Source organism: Leuciscus leuciscus (genome assembly GCF_965113295.1).
Source record: "Leuciscus leuciscus genome assembly, chromosome: 15".
Lineage (NCBI taxonomy): Eukaryota > Metazoa > Chordata > Actinopteri > Cypriniformes > Leuciscidae > Leuciscus > Leuciscus leuciscus.
This window is the reverse complement of record NC_138739.1, coordinates 41,003,032-41,027,345: the sequence shown is the minus strand read 5'-3', so window position 1 is coordinate 41,027,345 and position 24,314 is coordinate 41,003,032. Positions and strand designations below refer to the sequence as shown.

The window sequence follows — 24,314 nt, the reverse complement described above, 5'->3', positions numbered from 1 at the left end:
ACAACTTATTAAAATAAATTAACTCGAAGAGAAGGAGCCATTAACTTAATTTCAGTTTTAATAACACACAATATTAAGTTGATGTAATGATCAAGTGTATTATGTCAACAGAACTAATGTTAGCAACCTTAAAGTTAATTAAAAAATACCTTAGAGTTGTTTACTCGCAACCTTGCATTTATTTAAGGTGTCCTGAATCTCTTTTGAGATCGTAGTGTCATAGAACTGACAAACTTCCCCTTTAACTGTGTGTTTATCTGCCAAACACCAGTGTGTGTGTGTGTGTGTGTGTGTGTGTGTGTGTGTGTGTGTGTGTGTGTGTGTGTGTGTGGAGGATTCAGGAGTTAAACACACATGAACGTCTCACTCTATGGTCTTCTGTGAGCTAATTACTCCACCATAACGAGCATTTAACTGGATCAATAAAGCCTCAGGCCAGACAGGAAGTTGAGCCCTCCACATCCTGTGACATCATCACGTCCTCAGGTAGCACAGAAACACTGAAATGCACATTATTTTCTGAATCGTTTGATTTATTCCTCAGATTTGTTGAAATGTCAAAATGTGTTCGTGTGTGTGTCGTCCTCAACATTTTGGGGAAATGAAAACGCGAGGAACATGGATTTGAAAGGAGCCTTTGAACTTCGAATATGACTTTCATGCTTGATATTTCTTCACCTTCATGTTCCAGTAATTGAGAATCAGTCTGTCTGGAGCTTATCTCGAGATTCTCACACACACACACACACACACACACACACACACACACACACACACACACACACACACACACACACACACACACACACACACACACACACACACACACACACACACACCTCTATTTCTCTGTCCTGCATGACTCACGCTCTCTCAGGACTGAAATATCTCACTCTTAATTCTCTCTCTCTCAGTATTTTCACTCCTTCCCTCTCTGTAAACCCAGCTTGGGTCTCTAACTCTACAACAAAGACACACAATCACACACTAATCTCACTTGCCAGGTCTTGCCACACTTCACGTGCTATAGTGTGTGGTGATGTCACTAAAGATGTCGTTCTCCCTATCATTTCATTGTCCACTTATATCTACAACAAGCAGTCGTGACAGTATTTTTCCACTACCATTTCCACCCTGTCCAAGACCTCCCGACGTAAACAGGCTGATTTTGCTACTGTGCCTTTAGGACTTTTATATGTAAATGAGCTCTGTTATGATAGAGAGCAGAGTAGACCAATCACAAAAGACTGGGTCATCTGACCAATCAGAGCAGAGTAGACCAATCACAGCAGACTGGATCATCTGACCAATCAGAGCGGAGTAGACCAATCACAACAGACTGGGTCATCTGACCAATCAGAGCAGAGTAGACCAATCACAACAGACTGGATCATCTGACCAATCAGAGCAGAGTAGACCAATCACAACAGACTGGGTCATCTGACCAATCAGAGCAGAGTAGACCAATCACAACAGACTGGACCATCTGACCAATCACAACAGACTGGGTCATCTGACCAATCAGAGCGGAGTAGACCAATCACAACAGACTGGGCTATCTGACCAATCACAACAGACAGGACCATCTGACCAATCAGAACAGAGGAGACCAATCTAACTTCTTCACAAGTAAAATGAGCAGTAGCTCATGCTATGATCAAGTTGTGATGTTTTAACCATAAAATTATGTTTTCTAGTCAAATAACAGGCGAATTGAAGTTGTTTTGATTAGCCTACTAATATAAAGTGTATAAAGTTTTAGTTTTTTAGTCAAATTTCCATCTTCTCTATGATCTTTAGAATTAAACAGACTGTTTAACACCTTTAAGATTTCACATGTAAATGAGCTGTGCTCTGATTGGCTAAGCTCTTCACGGGTGAAATGAGCCGTAGCACACGCCACAACGATTTTAGTTTCAACTATATTTTCTACATTTTGGATCAGAGCCAGATGAATCACGGGCTGAAATCTGAAGCTCAACATTAGAGGTTTGCTCATTACATATGTCCATTAGGCTCCAGGTCTACATTAAGCACGTTCATGCCCAGTTTGACCTCTATCTGCAGTCGCATCACCTCAGCTGGTCTTCATTCATGGCTCTGATGGAGAACAGAAGCGTTTCTGCCGGGTCAGCTCAAACTGCAGCTATTCAGCGCTGGCCACTGAAAGGCCCTGGAACGGCCCGCACATTCCTAGCCGGAGATCATGGGAAAAAACACAAACAGAGGCGCATTCACTGTTCTGGCTCCGTCTCTCAGGATCCAGTGTCAGTCTTACATAAGATCCCGACCACTGCTGATCCAGCATCTCCTCAGGACAACACCCCAGAGTCCCAGGACTCCACAGACCCGCACAAACAGCGTGATTAATCGCCAACATGAAACACGGAAAAACTGTGTTACTGTCTCTTTAAATAAGAATTCAATATCTGCTTTTTTTGGGAATATCGTAAAAATGAGAAATCATGCAAACGTAATCATTTATGTAATGATTTGAGGTATGAATGAACGTTTGAATGCATAATCTCTGACCTTTCAGAATGTAGCGCTTTGAATGCGAGTTTTAATCTGAAATGTGACCTCTGACCTTAAAAGGCTTCTCACCATTTGCATCTCATTTACATAAAACATCTGTTGTAAAGGAAATGCTGACACATAAAACAACACGGATATGATCAGCACCGCACACACTCTCTCATGTACTGTTATACACTCGCACACAGAAATGACCAAAACATCCAAGGCCGCATTCATCAAAAATACAGTAATAACAGTTATACTGTGAAATATTAATAAAATTTTAAACAGCTGTTTTCTATGTGAATATTAAAGTGTAATTTATTCCTGTGATCAAACCTGAGTTTCCAGCATCATTACTCCAGTCTTAAGTCACATGATCCTTCAGAAATGAGTATAATATGATTTGATGCTCAAGAAACATTTCTGATTATTATCAATAATCATGTCGTGCTGATCATATTTGTGTACATTCAGGATTATTTGATGAATAGAAAGTTCAAAAGAACAGTATTTATTTTAGTATAGAAGTTACTGTAGCTTTTCGTTATTGAATAAAAGTATTAATACTTTTTTTTTTTTTTTTTACTTACTGACCTCAAATTTTTGAACGAAGATGTTGTACGGCCTTTTATTTATTATTTTATCACAAAATATATATAATTATTGCAGCATTTTACTAAAATGGAGTAAAAAAAAAAATAGAACCATAGTATAATATCCAAAATAATAGCGTTAAAAAAACGTACAAATATGTTTAATGGGAATTTTAGAGAGAATTGTAGAAAAATGCAGAAATTTTAACGGACCTGAAAACAAACTTACATTTCTTTTATGCAATATAATTTTTTTCTATATATTAGTATCTTTATCTATTAAAAAACTCCACTTCACCGTAATGCTATATATTCTATCATATATTGTTTATGTGAAACAGTAAATCCTCAAGGTTATGCGGTATACTCCGGGTCGCGGGGTCAAAGGTCGTGAATATGGAGGCGCTGGCGCGAGAGAGCGTCGACGACCCGGGTTTGGCTCTCTGTGTTCGTGGAGGACGAGCTAATCTGGACTCAGACTCTTGATGATGATGATGATGATTCCCCGACTGTAAGAGGCTTACGGGGCCAGACACCACACACTGCCTTCCGTCAGGAGAGTGTTACAACACACTGTGTGTGTGTGTGTGTGTGTGTGTGTGTCTGTGTGTGTGTTCCCTCAGTCAACAGAGGATTGTGCATGTCAGACGTGGAGGCTGTTGTGATCGTAAATCCGTCATGATAAATGGCTGTCTTAAAACAGTATTATTCTGTACCTGACCAACAATCTGTTCAGCAAACAACAAAGCCTGTTTTCCAGAGGGATGAGTGTGTGTGTGTGTGTGTGTGTGTGTGTGTGTGTGTGTGTGTGTGTGTGTGTGTGTGTGTGTTTAAGACCCTGATTATGAGCGTAATCTCGGCACACCTTTAGGTCATGCATGTTAAAATACAGATCGACACGCATTCACGACTACAAACACAAATCTATATCTGCCATCAGAAACACCTTGTTCCTCTGTTTGTGCGCGTTATGCCACAGGATATGGATTATGTAATCGCTGGAGTGTGGGCTGGAGGTTACACAGAATGTATCGCAGGCGCAAGGTATTATTTTAAAAGACGAAGAGTCTCATTTATGAAATATGAGCAAATTCATTTCTGTGTAAATTGTTCATAAACTCATAGGAACTGCTAAAGCGAACAAATAATGTTAGCAAAATGTACAAATATTTTAAACATATTTATGGCAAGTCAAAATTGCATAATGCAATGCAATATAAAATGATACCCAAAAAGGATGCGGTTTCTCTAAACCCCTCATTTCAGAGAAACCCCTCATTTCATTTCTCTGATTGGTTAGATGGCCCAGTCTGTTGTGATTGCTCTGCTCTGATTGGTCAGATGGCTCAGTCTGTTGTGATTGGTCTGCTCTGCTCTGATTGGTCAGATGGCCCAGTCTGTTGTGATTGCTCTGCTCTGATTGGTCAGATGGCTCAGTCTGTTGTGATTGGTCTGCTCTGCTCTGATTGGTCAGATGGCTCAGTCTGTTGTGATTGGTCTACTCTGCTCTGATTGGTCAGATGACCCAGTCTGTTGTGATTGGTCTACTCTGCTCTGATTGGTCAGATGGCCCAGTCTGTTGTGATTGGTCTACTCTGCTCTGATTGGTTAGATGGCCCAGTCTGTTGTGATTGGTCTACTCTGCTCTGATTGGTCAGATGGCCCAGTCTGTTGTGATTGGTCTACTCTGCTCTGTTTGGTCAGATGATCCAGTCTGTTGTGATTGGTCTACTCTGCTCTGATTGGTCAGATGGCCCAGTCTGTTGTGATTGGTCTACTCTGCTCTGATTGGTCAGATGGCCCAGTTTGTTGTGATTGGTTGACCACTTACAGAGCATGTCAGAAACTAAACGGCCATTACCATATCTGAATTTCAGCTGTGGATCTTCCTCAGCACTTGATACACAGTGATACGAACAGTAACGATGGTGTTGGTTTTACCGTATCAATTTGAGCGTGAGTCAAGTTTGTACAAGTAGAGAAAAATCGAACTTAAAACATTTACATTTTTATCAAACTTGCAAATGCAAATTGGAATTGAACAAAAGTTCTGACTTCTCCCACTTGACCATCTCTCTCTAAAAACATTTGGTTTCTGGAATTAAATCCCATTAATTTTCTCCATATAGGAGAATCGATTTTTTACTAGAACTTACTTTAAGACAGATCTAATGTAAACTACGAGATTCATCAGTGGCATATGGTTTTGTGAACACCATCAGCTCTTATTATTTCAACTTGTTTATTTTTAAATAGTCATGTTTAACAGTGGAATTCCGGGTGAAAAACTACATTACCCATGATTCTGCAAAACAGCCTCCACCAATCAGGAAAACGAAACAAGCAAATCACGCCAATATCCACTTTTGTACTAAACATAATATGCTGTTTCTTCAAATCAATAGATTTATTTACATTTATCCATCATTTTTATCTTTGAATATCAGTCACGTGCTACATGGGATTGCAGTTCGTTCCCTCATTAAAGCTGTTTTGTACCTTTGTCTTTTCATCCGATTTTCAAATACATTTTTGCTTCAAATCCTAGTTTGTAATGTTGTGACCCACCTGGCTGGTTTGGTTTTGTGGCTCCTATCTCTTTAATGAACACTTCTGAACACTATGACACCAGAACTAACCTTCAAACAGCAACTCAAGGTCAGTGTCCTTTTCCCAAAATGAGTGAATGGCTCTAATCAACAGTGATTTTCAGTGCAGCCTTGGGCTGTGCCACTAAAGGAAATCACATTAGCAGGACAGAAGCACATGAGACCAACACCCACAGTGACCGGGGCCAATCAATGATCTCCGTTAGAACCCGGCGCAGGGACGTCCTGAATACTATATCATCTTATTCACAGACAAAACAGACAACTCAATTTCTGTTGTTTATATTCTAATAATAAAATGGCACTGCCAGCCACCGCAAAATGCAATTTAAAAGATTTGTTGTAACCTCGCACTGGAATATAAAAAAACCAAAGCATGCCTTGAAAGTCTTCAGATGACCTGGAATATAGTGAATGAACTTTATGAAACTTTCATGGTGCTTTTTTTTTGGTCAATTGACATTTTATAATTTAAGAGATGAATTTTTGGTATGAAAATTCGGTGTGATAAACGTAATTTGAACAAACAGTTGTTTTTTTCAACATTCACACGGCATTAATATGCTAATTTCTTTTAGAAAACTGGCCAACCAATAAGATTTGCGCTTTTGGTCACATGTGAGCCGCTGCTGTTGCATTAAACTTCAGCTTGTCTGACATGTAAATAGACATGTTTGATATCTTTCATTGTCCAGCGTATTGTGTACTGGGGTAACGAACGAACTCCAAACTCCAAACAAACTTCGATTTGGTCTGATTTTGTTCGAAATGACGTCACACCAGTTTGTGTTCTTCAATTTCGCATATATATATCGGGGCCTGTATATGGAAAAGAGTGGCCAGGAAATTCTTTATTTACGAATTTTTTATCGATTTTGGATGCGTAAATGAGAGTTTTAATTTTTCTATTCCTATTATTACACAAACATCACCCCATAGATCCTCGTCCTGCTTGTAAAGCACTTTAATGCGTAAACACCTCTTCTGTTCTCCTTTGAGAGGCCGATATCAAAGCCTCGTGTTTGTCTCTCAACTGCAACATCTCAAGAATAATGAACAACAACCTGCAGCGTTTGCATAATGGAAACCATCTTGAAAACCCCCGCTCATTCAGAGGTCAGGCTCTAACATTTTAATGAAAAACTGCAAGATTTGCAAGACAAATCCCACATTGCTCTTCCAGTACGGTATAGTTCATCACCATACGATGAGGAAGCGTTTCAAGCATCTTATTAGCATCACACACACAGCGATATGCAAACCCGCTGCGTCACCAGCACAACAGAGGAGACCGGCTGCCCTGCTCTACTTCTCTGAAGCGCACACACACACCGGTTGACTCAGCAGACTGCAGCATTATTTTGCCATCACTTTGAGGGCAAGTTTGTGCTTGTGCCCCTTTCTCTGCTGACTCCCGGGCCACAGGTTTGACACCCTGCAGACGGGGATCTGACTCAAACCGGAAGTAACTCTTTCTCTTGTCTGTGTGTACAGCGCATGGGAAAAGAAAACAAAACACAGTTTCCAAATATGTCTTGTTGACCTAAAATATCTCGGAAGAAATTATAAACAAAACAAAGGCTGTTCGCAATTATACATCAAATCCATCATGAACATGGAGATGCTTTCACAGATAGCTCACTTTAACTAAATCCCAGAAAAGTTAACCAGTGCTTTTGGTGTTCACAATTTAAATGGATTTAAAGTCAGCATGAAACAGAAGTTGTGCTCGTCTTTTCTTCCCTATACGCTGATTTCACGCAACCGCCATTTTGAAATCGAAAGTGAGGCTCAGGTGGGAAGAACCCCGGAAGTAAAGATTAACAACAATGCCTTGGATTACCAACCTGAAGCTGCTGCCGCGATTTACACTATTGGATGTTAATATCCAATATAGGATATGTATATAGTTCATTCCTGCTTCTTTTTTTACATTCTGAATTATATATAAAAAAATATTTTATTTATAAATGAATTTCACTGTATATAGTCTAAAGTATGAAAGAAATGTATGTACATTTTTAGAATTGACACATCATCATTAAACACAACAATACGCCATCGCATTCACGACTCTCCTGTGATTAAAGGCGACACTTCCGGTTTTCTTCCCACCGGAGCCTCGCTTTCGATTTCAAAATAGCGGCTGCGTGAAATCAGCGTATTGTGCCGTATATCTGAGTGAAACGCCCTTATGAATGAGAACAAATGTGGGCGGGGCTTGATTTTGTCTGTGGGGAATTGATTGGATGGTTGTGGTTTGCAATTGGCTGATCTCATGTGATTGACAGGTTATAGCCCCGCCCTCGTCATCAGAGAAGAGAAGAGATGCTGCAAGAGGAAGTTATTCTGATTCAAGATTACCAGGAACATGAATTAAAAAAAAAATATGATGTGCACCGATCAATCATTTATAATAAATACTCCAATATTCCATTCAAACAGGAATTGTCCATTTTGGTTTCATGGTGACTTTGGGATATTGCACAAATCAAATCAATCACAAAAGGACCCACAAATTAACTATACTCACACTTTTCAGTGTTCACATACAGTATATCGGGCCAAGACTACTAAGTGTCTTAAAGAGCATGTCAATACACTACTTTCATGATTCTTCTTTCTTTCGTATATTGCAAATACGAGAGAATTTTTCAGTAGCAAAAATGGCATATTTTTCATTGGCCGAAATCCAGTCATTACAATCGTTTTTTGCGCGAAAATTTTGAAAGATTTCACCACACAGATTCCACAACGGGTTAAAGTTGGTCACATGGATCTGGCATGTTTACCAACAGAAAGCTGCTTGGTGTGAAAGTGCTTCATACAAACACTATTGACATCGGATCATTTTTGCCTGATGTGACTGCACATTTACTGTTTGCTTCAATTCATTGATTCTTGGTTGAAATGAAGATTTGATCATTCTTGCCACAAATAGTGCACTTTGGTCTTGTTTTGTCTTCCGGAGTGTCTATTTACAATAAGTGCAAATAGCCCGCCTTGTTGGCCCAATCAGACGTCAGTGGGCGGAGTTAGTGTAAATAGCCTCTATATACACTAACTCCGCCCACTGACGTCTGATTGGGCCAGACACAATCACGGCAGTCACTGGATTGTCAACAGAAGCAATAGCGGTAAGGCGCGTATAAGAACGTTTTGCCGAACTTGCTCTGCTCCCTTTTCCCATCACATATCAGATCGGAAAGGCATTTATTTCCAAATAAAATGAAGAAAATATTCAAAAAGTGTAAATAAAGTGTCTAGCGTGTGTTTAATAATAAAGTGTTTATCGGTTAGGGGTAGATGTGGGGAGGGCTTTATTGTCCCAATAACGCGGCATCCATTTAATAATATTAATAAATATAATCATTTACTCCGTTATTAATGCACACCTGCAAATAGCATCTGCCACGACTTATAACTACACGTATAAAAAGCATCTAACTACTCTTTACAGTTATTGCAAAGAAAATACTGCTATTTTCACAGTGTAAATAGAATCTATCGCTATTTTCCCTTAGGATGAATAGAATATAGTTGCTAAGAAAATATGCTATTTGCACTCAGTGAATGCTAACAATGCAAAAATGAATTGAATTCAGTCCCATCACCTGTTGAAAGACACCTGCTACTAAAGCAGGCCATGTGGAATCAACGTAAATCATGTACAAACATGCAGTTAAACTCGCTCCAACACACTGTCGATGCAAATGACAGCCCTGTCACGCTATTATTTTATTTTATATATTCATAATGGTCATTATCAACAACATCCTGGAATGAACAAGGGGGACAAAATGCAGGAAAAACAGTCCTGTTAATCTCTTATTGATCAACTGCATTGTGTGTGTGTGCATGTGTTTAATGCACATCACTTACACACCACTTGCTCAGAACAATGGCACGGGTTGAATGTCTGCTCTCACATACTCTAATCTCTGTGTGTTTATCCCAGTCCCAGATGACACGGAATCCCAAATCCATACAGCTTCCTCTTTCATTTCAGCTGAATTGCTCTTTAGTCCGAGATGCTGAATGACAGTACGTGTGTGTATGGCTCTTTCTCTCTCGCCCCCACACACATATATTTGTGTGTTGTGACACAGATGGTGTTGACTCATCTCATGTGTCTGTCTGACGGTATCTGAAGCATTGCTCTGTCTTGATCTCTGTTGCGTGCGGATACACACACATATACACTCTCACTCATGTTGGTGCACCTATCATTATCAGGACATTCCATAGACCTAACGGTTTTTATACTGTAAACTGTATATTCTGTCGCCTAACACTAACCCTACCCTACAGAAAACTTTCTTTTTGATAAAACATGTTCAGTATGTTTTTAAACCATTTTAATTGCGATGGCTCAAGAAATGTCCTCATAAATCACGTTTACATTGTAATACCAGTGTAATACCCATGTCATTCTACAAATTTGTGTCCTCATTTGTTTCTTTGACATGTTTTAGGGGGTTCTGGTGTTTAAACTGTATATCTATACTGTACTTCGGTACTGTAAATAATTACACCTTGCACAAAAGTGCTGTTGTGGGTACAGCTATTCATTTCACTCTCACAAACGAACCCTCACGTTATCCATAGGGTATGTCCAGGGGTCGTTTTGTAACAATCCAACTGAGGAGGACGGGAAACCAGAGTACAGCCAGGACGAAGGCCCGGTGGAGTCGAGGGAGGGAGGAGCCATGGTGGAGACTTGGCAGGTGGACCCAGAGGGACGGCAGATGGAGCCGATGCAGGAGGAGACCCAGGTGGAGCCGAAGAGCCGATGAGACCGAACGACACCGAAGGATCAGGAGACCGAGGCAGAGCCGCAGCATTGAGCGTCCGAGGTGGAGCCAGGGTGCCAGAACACTGAGGTGGAGCCAGTGGGACTGAGGACCAAGGCGAAGCCGGAGGAAGCACAAGGGGTGGAGGGATGAAGTGCAGATGAATGCCTGGATGTCTGTTATGCAGGGAGAGCAACGCCTAACCAACGCAAAGCCGGAGAGACGAAGGAGCCCGGTGAAGCCGTAAGGATGATGGTCCCAGGTGGAGCCAAGTGAGGGAGGAGCCAAGGCAGAGCCGGAGGGAAGAGGGGTTACGGGGGAGCAGTAAGGATGATGGTCCCAGGTGGAGGCCAAGTGAGGGAGGAGCCAAGGTGAAGCCGGCTGGTTGACAAGCCAAGGTGGAGTGATGAGCTCAGCGGCTGGAGGCGGAGCCAGGGGATCCTCTTGCCAAGGTGGAGCTGGTGACTGGAAGATCCGAGGCATATCCATGCAGCATAATGGAGAAATGTAATGGAGCAAACAATGGAGGAGACAAGGAGCTTAAGGGAACCAGCGGAGGTGGGGCAAAATAACAGGCTGGCTTTGGAGGAAGAGGCGGGAGAGGGAGGCTGGGTGGGATCTCTGGAGACACAGGAGACTTTGAGCTGGGCAGGACTAGCGGAGACTGGAGTTTTATGGAAATATCCACTTTCAAATCCTCATAAAAATGTGCAGAAGCCAGCTGCCGCTCACCCTCAATGGCAGGAGTGTGGGCAGGGCTTTCTTCCAAACCCATGAACTCCACGAGCAGCCCCACGGGCACCGGCGATGTAACTGGTTCCCACACCTGGTCAGACTTATTAATTAACTGATTCTCCAGGGCGATGACTAGCTCTTTCATCTCGGCAGGCTCATTGCGATGGGCTCTGGTGTCTTGTCCGTGAGAGGCGTGGGCTGGGCTCTGGGTCCGGAGTGGGGCAGGTGACGTCCTCCTCAGCAGGGCAGATGGTGAAAGGGGAGCCACTACACAAACTGTCCCCAGAGGACCATCACGGGGCATGCATGCCTTTGTGTGCACGTTCAGGCTGGTCAGATTGAATACTCACCAGGACCGACCTGGGAAGTTTGTTAGACGCCAGTTGTTAATATGTCCTCTGGTGAGGTCCTCGAGGGATTCCTTCTCAAGTGACGGTCCATAGTCCATAGCAAGTCCATATTTTCACTTTCTTTGGTCCAGTATTCTGTCAGGTGTGAGTGGCCTTAATGAAGCGCATGATAACAAGGAGAATTACAGGGAGTAAACATAAATCACAACCACGTACCAACAACTGCAACTGTACCGGGCCAAGAACTGAATGAACTGAAGGCATATATATATACAAGGGAGCAATCAGGGGAAAACAGAACAGTGGTACTAAATGAACAACTTTGGAGACTAACTAGGAACACAGGCAAACGAGAACAGGGAAAACAGATCCAAATTAAACTAAACAGAACTAAACATAACTGTGACAGATGTGTGGACAAAAAATAATAATAATAACATTAAAGGGGTGGTATAATGCTCTTTTCACAAGATGTAAAATAAGTCTCTGATGTCCCCAGAGTGTGTGTGTGAAATTTCAGCTCAAAATACCCCACAGATATTTTTATATAGCATGTTAAAATTGTCACTTTTTGAGGGTGAGCAAAAACGCAGCGTTTTTGTGTGTTCCTTTAAATGCAAATGAGCTGCTGCTCCCAGCACAGAGGGCGGAGCTTCAAGAGCTTGTTTCCTGAAAATTTCTAAAACTTTTTATTTATGTTTAAATTTATGCAGCTGATGTGGACTTAACTATCTTCTAATCATTGATTAGCATATTCTGTCTTGATAATCTATAAATCGTGTTCAGGGGGCGGGGTTTATGTAAATTTTAGAGTTAGTGATGTCACTAACCCGGGAGGAATGTTGTGTAGTTCCTTCCAGCCGTTAAAAAAGCGATTTCTTTAAAAGCAAATATCTCCCTTTGCTTTGAACTTTGAGCGTTGTAACTTTGCAGATGTTGTTTATGCGCAAACAGCAACATTACACACTAACTACAGTTAGAAAAGTGAAATCATAATCAACCACCACTTTAATATTAAATACAATTATTATTATTGTTATTGTGCAATATTATTGCATTTGGATCTAGACTTGCTGTGTATTATTATTACTATTATTAATAATACTATCATTATAATTATTATTAAGTACAATTATTATTATTTTTGCCTGAAGAACAATAAGAAACTATCCAGAACAAACAATCAACAAATAGAAAAATAATATATATAAATACACCTAATCAGTATATTAGAATGATTTCTGGAGGAACATGTGACACTGAAGACTGGAGTAATGATGCTGAAAATTCAGCGTTTGCATTCTGTTTTTATTGTTCAGACGTGTTGTTCGTGAATAAGAGTATAATCTTCTGTTAGGTGCTAAATCTCACACATTAACATCACTGGCCTAATTACTGCGTATGAATAAATACATGAACTAAATAAAAGGCTGGGATGGACTGAACAGTCACAGGAAGTGGCAGCATGGAGCTCTTTCCTGAAGAGGAAACACTTCTTACAGAAAATGAAATGCCTCTGGACACACACACACACACACACACACACACACACACACACACACACACACACACACACACACACACACACAAACACACATTCTTCACAACGTGACTTAATAACGAATGATAAAATACACTAAAAAGGTGTAAATAAAAACGCTCATATGTTCATAAAACACACCATCTATCTTCCCTATGACTATATTTGAACAGGAATTTTGTATTTAGTGTAGGACTATCAAAAATCTTTTCAATATTGTGTATTTTTAGAGCTGTTTGTAGCATCAATTCTGCCCCTCGTACATAATCACTGCTAATTATAAAACGTATCAGTACAGCAGCTGATCCGTACAGGAGCAGACAGGGTTTCTTCACTCCTCATGTGAGTTATCTCTAACTTTACTGCAGATGATCACGGTTCGGGACCATCGTTCTCGCTGCACTGCTATTGGTCGCCTCAAATCTCAGCGCTGCCCTGGGGTGCCATGGGTAATTTTCCATTTGTGGAGGAGTAGAGCCAGAGAGAGAGAGAAACCTGTGCTATCCTTCCAGAGTGATTCGGAGAGAGGAAGAGAGGAAGAGAGAGGACGAGATGAAAGGAAAGTAGGTGGGAGAGATTAATGTAGTCGTCATTTCTTCCTGGAGGAAATGTCTTCCCGGCTGAAGAAAATCCTGCTTAAGCTGGTAACTGGGTTTGAATGTGTATTGAATGTGCGAATGTCTGTCACTTTTGATTAATGTAATGCATCCTTGCTGCATAAAAGTCTTAAAAAAAAAATATATATATATATATTGTACGGTAGAGTATATACATACAATGCCTTCATGCACACACATACAGGAAGAACAATAGGAGGAAGAGAGTGCATACCACAAGAGCCACAATCTCTGCATGCAATGCAAACATGAAAACACCCGACCCTACGAATGCACACACACACACACACACACACACACACACACACACACACACACACACACACACACACTTGCTGCCCCTGAACAGCCTTCATGCATCTCTTTGATTCATAGTTTCATTTTCACCTTCTGCACTATTCGTCTACACGCTGATGTTCTGACACTGCCATCATTCAGATCTCCCATAATTACCCTGATCACCCTAGCAACAATGTAGCGATGCCCTAAAGCCACCCAGAACACCCTTGGTAAGTTGATGATGTCACCAATGATACCCCAGAAAACACCCAGCAACCACACAGTAATGCACTACAACTTTCAGAACATCTAGCAAACACACAGCAATGTCCTGGAAACCCCCCACACCTACACCCAGAATATGTCATGCTGCATTTGGGAAATATCCCTTTAAATTCACAGTAAAAACTGTTCTTGCAGGAAATTCACAATAAAAATATCTTTCAGGGATTACAAGATGGCATATCGGTGCCTGTATTCAATTATTTTTGTTGTAAATACTATTTCAATCTGGACGGACGTACTACATCCGTCATGTTGTCATTATCATGTGATCTACTAGAGTCAGCTGCGTCGCTTCACTGTCAGTCATAAATCCTCTCCCGTGGCCTCATGGGATAGTAAAGTGTCCCTCATATCCACACTTCAGGATCTCACTGGAAGAAGTAGGTCATCCGGCTACTTTATGTCTACTCTTTTATACTGTGAATTCAGACATACTTCTTTTATCACATACTATTTTTGGCCTACTATATAGTAGGGAAGAATACCATTTTGGATGCAGCCAATGAGATCGCTGGCTGAACATTTAAATAGTCTGGTTTAGTGTTTGCTGTGAGCTAGTCCTGCAGAATCAGAGTTCATCTGAACCCCTCCACCTCCCCAGCTCCACCTGCCTAGATCTTATACGGGATTTATGTGTATCTATTGATGCAGCAGCAGCAGATCTTACATGTTCACCGCAGAGTGTCTGTGTATCTATGAGCATTAGCAAGTCCACACCGTCTAGACCAAACACATTAACATTGCCATATTCAATAACACGCTTAAACTTATACCGAGAGTTGTCATGATTTGACAGTATTTTACAATAAAGGTTAAAATGTGATGCTAAACCATATACAGGTTTGGTACGTTTTTTTTTTTTTTACAGTTACACTGAAAAAAATCGTGTAGGATTTACTTAGAAACAGTTTTCACTCAGAAATTGCTAGTAAATTTCACAAAGAATTACAAAGAAACAGAAAGTAACATTGAATTTAACATGAAATTTGTTAGTGGAAAGACTGAAATGCTATTTTGAAATACTCCTATAATCTTTATTTTATTCAACACGTTGAAAATGACAGTGTAGTACGTCTGTCTTACTTCAGAAGGGCAGAGCTAATGATATCATAGACACAGATCATTTCTAGATGTGAATGCCGGTTCTTGATTCATCTCAGTTCCAGGACAGAAAATGCCAAGAAGAAAACTCCTCAGAAACAACACCAGTGTCCAGTGATCCCTGCTCTACCACGGGTCGGGAAGAGAACCGCAAAACCACACACCGGGCTCCAAAATTCATTAAAATGCCTCCCGTTGGGGCTGACAAATGCTGAAGATGACCTCTTTAAAAGAGTACTGAGAAAAAGCGTCCGATATCGAGACACTATAGAGTTAATCACAGCGTTGAACCCAATGACCTTCAGGTCTACGATAATGTAAAAAAAAACAAACAAGCCCACTGCTTTTACAAGTGAACAGCCACTTATGCACATTCACTACAGGATAGGAACTGTACAGAATTGGTTGTTGGCTCAATTAATGATTCTTCCCAATTAAAATGTGCTAATTTTTAATGACAGTCTTTTCTGAGGCCAAATAAATGCCTTCCAATAACCACAGAAAGTTAATAAATGCCTTCCAATAACCACAGAAAGACAATTCAAACAGCTTGTTAAAGTTGTTCAGTGATCAAAGTTTGTTAATTAGCTGGAAAAAGAACTCTAGAGAGGAGCTTTTTTACATAACTTGTTAATTATTTATGTATGTTTGAATAAATCTGTCAAGTTATTATGCGCAATTTAAAGGAATAGTTCCCCCAATATAGAAAATGTCCTGCTTATTTACTGCGAATGACTGATGGTTACACTAGAGAAGACCCTTATTTGTCGGCTGGCGTCGTGTGGAGCTTTGCATCCGCCTAAATATGGACTATATTGGAGAAAAATCCTGGAAAGTTTTCCTCCAAAACCTTAATTTCTCTTCGGCCAAGGAAAGAAAGTCATTTGCATCTTGGATGGCCTCAAAATGAGTAAATAATACGGACATTTTCATTTTGGCACTTTATTTATGTTGGAAATTCTTTGTAAAGTAAGTATTTTTTAAGATAACTAGTTAGAATAAAACATACTTTGATATTTGGGAATGGACCCTATATACTGACATTCAATGTGAGGTCATTTCTGCAGACATTTCCTGACGCCCTGAAGTCCTCTCAGTGCGTATCAGTGGATTTCAAACAGAAAAGGAGGTCGGGAACGGTGCGGCTCATTTCCTGAGGGATCCTCGAGCGACGGAAACCAATGGCTTTCAAGAGGTACAGCGATGCGTGTGTTTCCACCACATGGATCTCTGGGAAAGGACAACATCATGTGCCCTGCCGACATCAGCTGGCGTTTCATCAGAAATAATGACCCTACACGGGGTCCCACAGCAATTAAGGCCCAATGAAGGAGCATGAATAATTGACACGCCACTGGCTGCGTGAACTGATGGGAGCCGCATGTTTAATTACTGCGGGCTGATCTATGCCTGGATGGCTTTACACTCGTTCGTCTTCGCAAGGACAAGAGGAAGGAGGGGAACGATCTATACATCGCATCGAGTGGCCCTTGTCATGGGTATACCTATAGCACTGGATGATGGAAACTACCTCACGAAACACTCAACAATGGCTGTTTACATATTCATTCTGAGTGTTTACATGAACGCTAAACATGTGATCGGGTTGAGGTGCGCGTTTATCCGTCACAAGCTTCAAACCGTAACAGATTTGACAGACGCTGAGCAGTGAAAGGAGAAGTTTAGGATGACGGGACACTCGTTTATATGACACTTTATTCAACATGAAGAACAGCTCGTTACGCACGTCATTACGCTATTTCAACGTCATTGCACATGCGCAGTCCAATCCGATCAAGTCTTTGCATGTTCTCTGGATCGGATTAGAAAAGGAATAAACCAACCCTTTCAATCCAATCGAAATTTCATTGGGATCGAGCTCAATCCCAAAAGCCCAAAATATGAAGGTGTTTACATGTCAATCCGTCAATCCATGTCATGTTATATGTCAATCCATTGAACCGTCAATCCGATTACTACACTCTAAAACATGCTGGGTTGTTTTAACCCAATTTTGGGTCAAATATGGACAAACTCAAACACTGGGTTAAAAATTTTATTACATTTTTTTAACCCAATGGCTGGGTTGTTGTAACCCAAATGTGGGTCAAATATGGACAAACCCAGCCATTGGGTTACATTTTTTTAATACAATTTTTAACCCAGTGTTTGAGTTTGTCCATATTTGACCCAAAATCGGGTTAAAACAACCCAGCATGTTTTAGAGTGTAACGGATTATTTGGTTGCATGTAAACGTAGCCATTGTGACGCAAGTCACGACTGAAAACACTGAACATTTCAGTACAATTATCCATTAACGGAACTGGGAAACTGGAAAAGGACCGAACAGATTCTTGATTCCCAAGCCCAATGGGTCTAAGAGAGACTCAGGACATCCAACCATCACGCTGTTGTGAAGCAGAGCAGAAAAAGCGTTGGCATTTCAGTGATATTCACATTTGGCCTTTCTTTGAGATGACGACTCTTGAGCTGTGAACCACTGAGGTCCAGATCCTTGAGGGACGCCCGCGAGTCCCAGTGCGAGACACGGTTCCGCTCTCATCACCGACGCCATCGAGACACATCTGGGCCGAGCTGATTAATCTAGTCCCACCAGTTCCCGCTGCTCTCTGTGGAGCGTAATACGCAAGTCACTCGCTGTACTGAGCCCAGCATCCAAAAACAACAACAGAAAGGTGGAACAATCCCACTTGCGACATACTGAACCAAACACTGTGTGATACACTGCAAACACAGTCACGGCCGAGGGATGTTTTTAGGCATTGCGTTGAATACAGTATCCATGACCAGAATTTAGGTAGCACTTTATTTCACAGTCCTGTTCCCCATGCACATACTATGTACTTACAGTAACTGGGTTATAACTAGGTATTAACCTACCACTAAACCTAACCTTAGCCCATGTAGTTACCTTATATTACCAGTGCTTTCTTCACTGTAAGTACATGTACTGTAAAATAAAGTGCAACCAGAAATGATATGTGTAAACTGCCATATTTAGTGAATCTGATCTTCCATTAAATGCATTTTGTTTTAGATTCCCAAAGTATGAACTCTACAATACTGTCTGTTTTATCGTGCCGTTTTGTGTTAAGATTTGATCTGACAGTTGTAGAAAACAACAGACCCGAGATGTGCTTGTCTATGCTTTACAATGCTTGAGAATCCAGTGAGCTTTCCATTCATCAGTAAAACTGAGCAAACTGAGCATGAAGGTCCACTCCTAAAGCTGAAAATGTACGAATGCGATTATACAAATTCATATGGGAGTGCGATATACTTTATCCTATTATATAAATACTGTACAATATTGTAAAAACGAAACAACATTTTTTAGGCCTACTTTTTATTTGTCCTTATAAATTAAAGGTAAAAAGGGGCATTTCCAAAAGTTCCAGTGTGACCCATCACATTTGTTTCTATTTTCTTAGTTATTATTATTTTTGTTATTTATGGATGCTTTTTTCCGTCACGAAATAAAAAATAAAAAAGGTCATTTTGACTTTTTATCTCGCAATTTGGACTTTATAACTGGCAATTGCAAATTTATATCTCACATTTCTGAGAAAAAAGTCAGAATTGCGAGTTTATATCAAGCAATTCTGACTTTTTCTTTAGAATTGTAAGATAAAAACTTGCAATTGTGAGTTATAAAGTCCAAATTGTGAGATATAAACTATATCTTACAATTATGAGATATTAACTTGCATTTGTGAGAAAAAGTGATAACGGGGAAATGGAATAACGTATTGATCATTCTTGAAAATATTGGAATGATGAGCACATTAAAAGTCATTTTATTTCACCCTATAGAGGTCTATATGAACATGCATAGAGCAAATACGTATCAACTCCTTCACTATTCGTCTGTCAGCAACATTATTTGGAAGGATTTGCTTTCACAAAAACATGCCGCACTTTTGTGCCAGTATAACACTCATGTAATACGGCATTTATAAATGTTAAAAAGCCCTTCTGTATGTCTATAACCTGATGCTGATGTCATTCTTAAAATCATGCAGAATATGCAACGTTGTTGCAAACAAATGACGTTCATCATGGCAATTACAAGCTCAAATTTGCATTGAATTACTGTAATGAACACAAGGGGCTTTTGAGCCACCGATTGCTCCAGACTTAAAAATCCTCCATGCAATTAACATGACCTTTAAAAAAACACCCTCGATCCTCATTTTCAATCCAAAACAAGAAGATTTTTCTGTAAATGTGTGCAAAGTTGCTATTACATGATATTAATGCACTATAACAAAACGGCATGTTGACAGCCTCTATCAGAAGACTGATACTGAAATCAAACAATGATTATGTAGTTGTTAATCACAGGCTTCGATTTGCAATGCTTTAACTTTAGTGGGTGTGTTTATATGAGACCCAAAACATGTTAACTAATTGTGTGTGTGTGTAAAACAAACTAAACACAAAGAAATGTTCCTATAGAAACACTAACATTTTCCTAATGGATTTCCAGCATCACACACACACATTTGTTTATGACCTGCTTTACCAAACAAGCGCATTAATCCGGTCAAAACTATTGATGATTTCTGTCTACAGACACTTGGCATGTCTATAAATGTCCTTTAAAATGAACATACTCATGTTTCCATGTGTTCATATATCCACCAGCATCACAACACTGAATGCACGAGTTTTGTTTTGACCTCGAGCATTAACGTTAACGTTACATGCGCGAGTTAAAGCCCATGTTGCATGCACAGAAAAGCATGCAACCGGACAAATGCATAAACACTGAAGCTTTGTAATTCACACACATCAACAATAACAGCGTTAGGTTTGATGTACCTCGGAACGCAGCTCGGAGATGAGCGGTCAATCTCCCACGTTGCAAACAAATTCATGGGCACGGGCATGATGGGAGTCGAACCCGCCGCACCCGAGCCCGAGCCCGAGCCCAGAGCTCCGGCCATGGCTGATCCCCCGGGCGCCGCGGGTGCGGGTGCGGGAGCGGGGGCACCGACACCCGGGCTCATGAAGGCGGCCCGGACCCCTCCTCTCTCCACAGCCGCGGCCATCATCGAACCGACACTCAACTGGACTGGGACGCTTCTGGACCTCACTTATCAGGACGGCTTTTTCTGCTCCTGCTCATCTCTCACACACACAGATTTGCGATGGTCAGAGGCGGAGCTTCGCTTCAGATTCAGAAGGGAATGTGGAGCATATGCGATCTGACCTCGGCCGATAGCAGGCGCTGAATCACGGGCTCCGTTTCCAGTTCAGGACACTCGCGAACGAGTCGTTCTTTCGAAAGATTCGGTCGAAACGATTCGCGAGCCGTTCGTAAATAACTGTAGGCTCACTGTTCCTGGAGAACATCCGTTTGGGAACGAGGTCAGCGACGTATGAAGAACATAGGGCGAAAACAAGTTGAATAAAAACTACAACATAAATTTAAACTGAAACATAATAGAAAGCGTATTCATAGTAACTCAAGAGAATGAAAGGTGAAATGTAAAAAAAAAAAGAAAAAAAAGGTGACATGTAAACGTTCCAGTCAACAAATTTCGCTTTGTCAAGTCACATATATTTATACAGCACTTTTTACAATACATATTGTACAATTGTTTGAATGCTCATGAAACCGGTTTATCTCTGACCTCCAGGCCTTCTCTGAGGTCTAATGGGTTCTGCGGGCCTCAGCCCAGATAGACACGGAAACCTCGGGCTGTTGGTGAGGTTAAACTGTGCTTGTGCCCAGTATAGATAACCAGAGAGGGCAAGAAAAGTTGGTTTGCTTTAATTTAGAACTTTAAACATTATTGAGTCTAAAGTGGCATAATTTATACTTGTGGTGCAAAGACTCATATTCGTGTATCATGAATAGACCCTGGCATTTTGCTTCCATATTTGTGATAAGGTGAGATGCATGCATTACATATTGTCTAGTTCGCTCATTAGTCATTAGTCCACCGATACAAACCTGTCCAGGGGACCACACACGCCACTGCACAACTTTACAGTCTCCCTCATCTCAACTCATCAGCTCATTAGTACAGACTGCAAGACTTTAATTGGGTGTATTTGATGAGGGAGGCATCCTGAGAAGCACTATACACTATATATTCACTTGAAGTGAATGAAAACGAGTGAGTGAGTTTGGACAGTGCGCCGGATGAGCTGCTGCTTATGTATAGTTTATGCTTATTGTTATACAGTTAGGCTATTTGAAACTTAGCAAACTGCAAGCTCCAATAGGAAGATGACAAGATTTATCTTAAACTCTGTCATGAAAACTGTCTATAAACCTTAATTAAACATTTTAAAAACCGATTAAAAAGGATGTTATGCCTGTATGATATTACGCTGTAGCCACATTGGACCAGTATGGTTTGTTTAAATGGATGGATGATTCAGCTGTGGCGCCATCTTCTGGTCAGACATGGGAATTCATTCAGCACTCGACTCTTACAGTGCATTATGGGTATTCTCTAGCCGTTAAGCATACATCAGTTGTACACTCGTTATTGCGGTGCATTGTGGGATTAATTGAGTGCACTCTATAGCATCCACTATGGTTTCGGACACCACTATAAATGACTGTCCCCTGAAATAGTGACCTATTTAAGGGTATAAGGGGCGATTTCAGACACAGCCACTGTTTAGCTCCAACTCTAATAAAACACACATGAACAAGCTAATAAAGGTCTTCAGGATCTCTAGAAAGCTAGAGGTGGGTGGGCTTGATCGAGGTTAGAGCTAAACTCAGCAGGACAGTGGCCCTTCAGGAGCAGATTTCGACACCCCCTAAACTTTGTCATAGGGTGTCTAATTTGTCATTTTAGGTTTTACAATGAGTGCCCCCCTTAAGGCGGGCATACACTGTGCGATGTCTGTGCGATTTCAGCAAGGTACCTACTCACACTGAACGAGTAGATCGCATGCGATGTAAAGCTAAAGCTCAGGAATGATGTGCTCACACTATACGGTACGATCATCAAGCTGTGACTAGACTGCTCACACTATACGTGTGAAATATGTGCGATAAACCCCAGTGCCGGGTTGCGCCAATAGATGATATCATGTATCCAGAGATATTGTCAAAACAAGCATCAGCTATCAACATCAAGATGATTTAAAATTGCCCCACAATAATTTCATAGCCCATCACCGCATAAACAACGCACTATGAGGATAATAAAAGATTACATAGAAGCTTACTCCTCCTCATTGAAATTTGTCTAAAAACATTTAGGTCGATTACAATAGGCCTATAATTAAAATTATTAACAGTCTATAATATTTACATCGCAGGTGTGTTGGAAGACGTGGGTAATACAGACCCTTTCCAAAAAATGTGAATATCATGGAAAAGTTTATTTATTTCCATAATTCCATTCAAAACGTTAAACTTCCATAGATTATAGATTCAGGGCCCACAACTTAAACGATTTCAAGTATTTAGTTGTTTATTTGTACATAATTTGGGCTTCCAGCTCATAAAACCCACGAAAACAGGATTTCCAAAAATTTGAATATTACATGAAATCACACAGTAATTACACAGTGATACCATGGTCATTGAAGCAGGTTTTGGTTCTTTTGGCAGTATGGGCAGGTGCAAATCCTGCTGGAAAATGAAGTCAGCATCTCCATAAAGCTTGTCTGCTGAAGGAAGCATGAAGTGCTCTGGAAATGTCCTGGTAGACGGCTGCGTTGAGTGGACAGCACAGTGGACCAACACCAGCCGATGACATGGCTCCCCAAACCAACACAGACTGTGGAAACTTCACACTGGACTTCAAGCATCTTGGATTGTGTGCCTCTCCATTCTTCCTCCAGACTCTGGGACCTTGGTTTCCAAATGAGATGCAAAATTTGCTCTCATCAGAAAAGAGGACTTTGGTCCGCTGTGCTTTATTAAATCCAGAGTCAACGCAGCCGTCTACCAGGACATTTTCAGAGCACTTCATGCGTCCTTCATTTTCCAGCAGGATTTGCACCTGCCCACACTGCCAAAATAACCAAAACCTGGTTCAATGACCATGGTATTACTGTGTAATTACTGTGTGATTTCATGTAATATTCACATTTTTTGAAATCCTGTTTTCGTGGGTTTTATGAGCTGGAATCCCAAATTATGTACAAATAAACACCTAAATACTTGAAATCGTTTAAGTTGTGTGCCCTGAATCTATAATCTATGGAAGCTTAACGTTTTGAATGGAATTATGGAAATAAATAAACTTTTCCATGATATTCAAATTTTTTGGAAAGGGTCTGTATATGTATTTTTTTTTTTTTTTGCAACACAAACTGGAGGTAAGCAACAGTAATTTGTATTTGTTAGCTACAGAAATTAAGATCTCCTTCTTTTCATTTTCTTTCTTGCTGTAGAAGAAACAGTTAAAGTTCTGTTTTCACGCCGGTCCAGTGAGGGAAAAAACATTGAGTTTAGGGCAATCGGTTCGTAGCTCTGCTTCAACTGTGCGATATAGTGACGAGGAGCGACCATCCGATTGCCAGTCGTGAGAGGTTTATCACCTCTCGTTTCCCCCTGTACTCTGCACGAACACTGCATGACAAATGACGCACGACAACGTTGAAAATCGGCCCAACCCGAAAAAGAGTTGCACGAGTCAGAATTAGGCTCGAAATCGGACGAAAATCGCAGTGTATGCCGCCTTTAGTGACTGCAATATGACCCCATACACCAGAGGTGGGCAACTCTGGCCCTCGAGATTCACTTTCCTGCTGAGTTTAGCTCCAACCCTAATTAGACAAACCTAATCAAGGTCTTCAGGATTACTAGAAAGCTACAGGCAGGTGAACTTTATCAAGGTTGGCAGTAAACTGCAGGAAAGTGCATCTAGAGGTCCAGAGTTGAGATC

General features: G+C 40.8%; 1 protein-coding gene across 4 annotated transcripts in view; it reads right to left on the bottom strand.

Annotated features, from left to right (window-relative positions):
• Window positions 1-20,689, bottom strand: part of LOC309475348 (phosphofurin acidic cluster sorting protein 2) — a 70,656-nt gene extending 49,967 nt beyond the window's left edge. For 2 of the 4 annotated variants that reach the window (XM_082138103.1, XM_082138106.1), the window contains exon 1: window positions 20,269-20,688. In XM_082138103.1, coding sequence (XP_081994229.1) covers window positions 20,269-20,501 — 233 coding nt within the window. In that variant the 5' untranslated portion in view covers window positions 20,502-20,688. Of the gene's footprint in view, window positions 1-20,268 lie in introns of all 4 variants that reach the window. The other 2 variants (XM_082138104.1, XM_082138105.1) reach the window with 2 other exon arrangements.
• Between the last annotated feature and the right edge of the window lie 3,625 nt (window positions 20,690-24,314).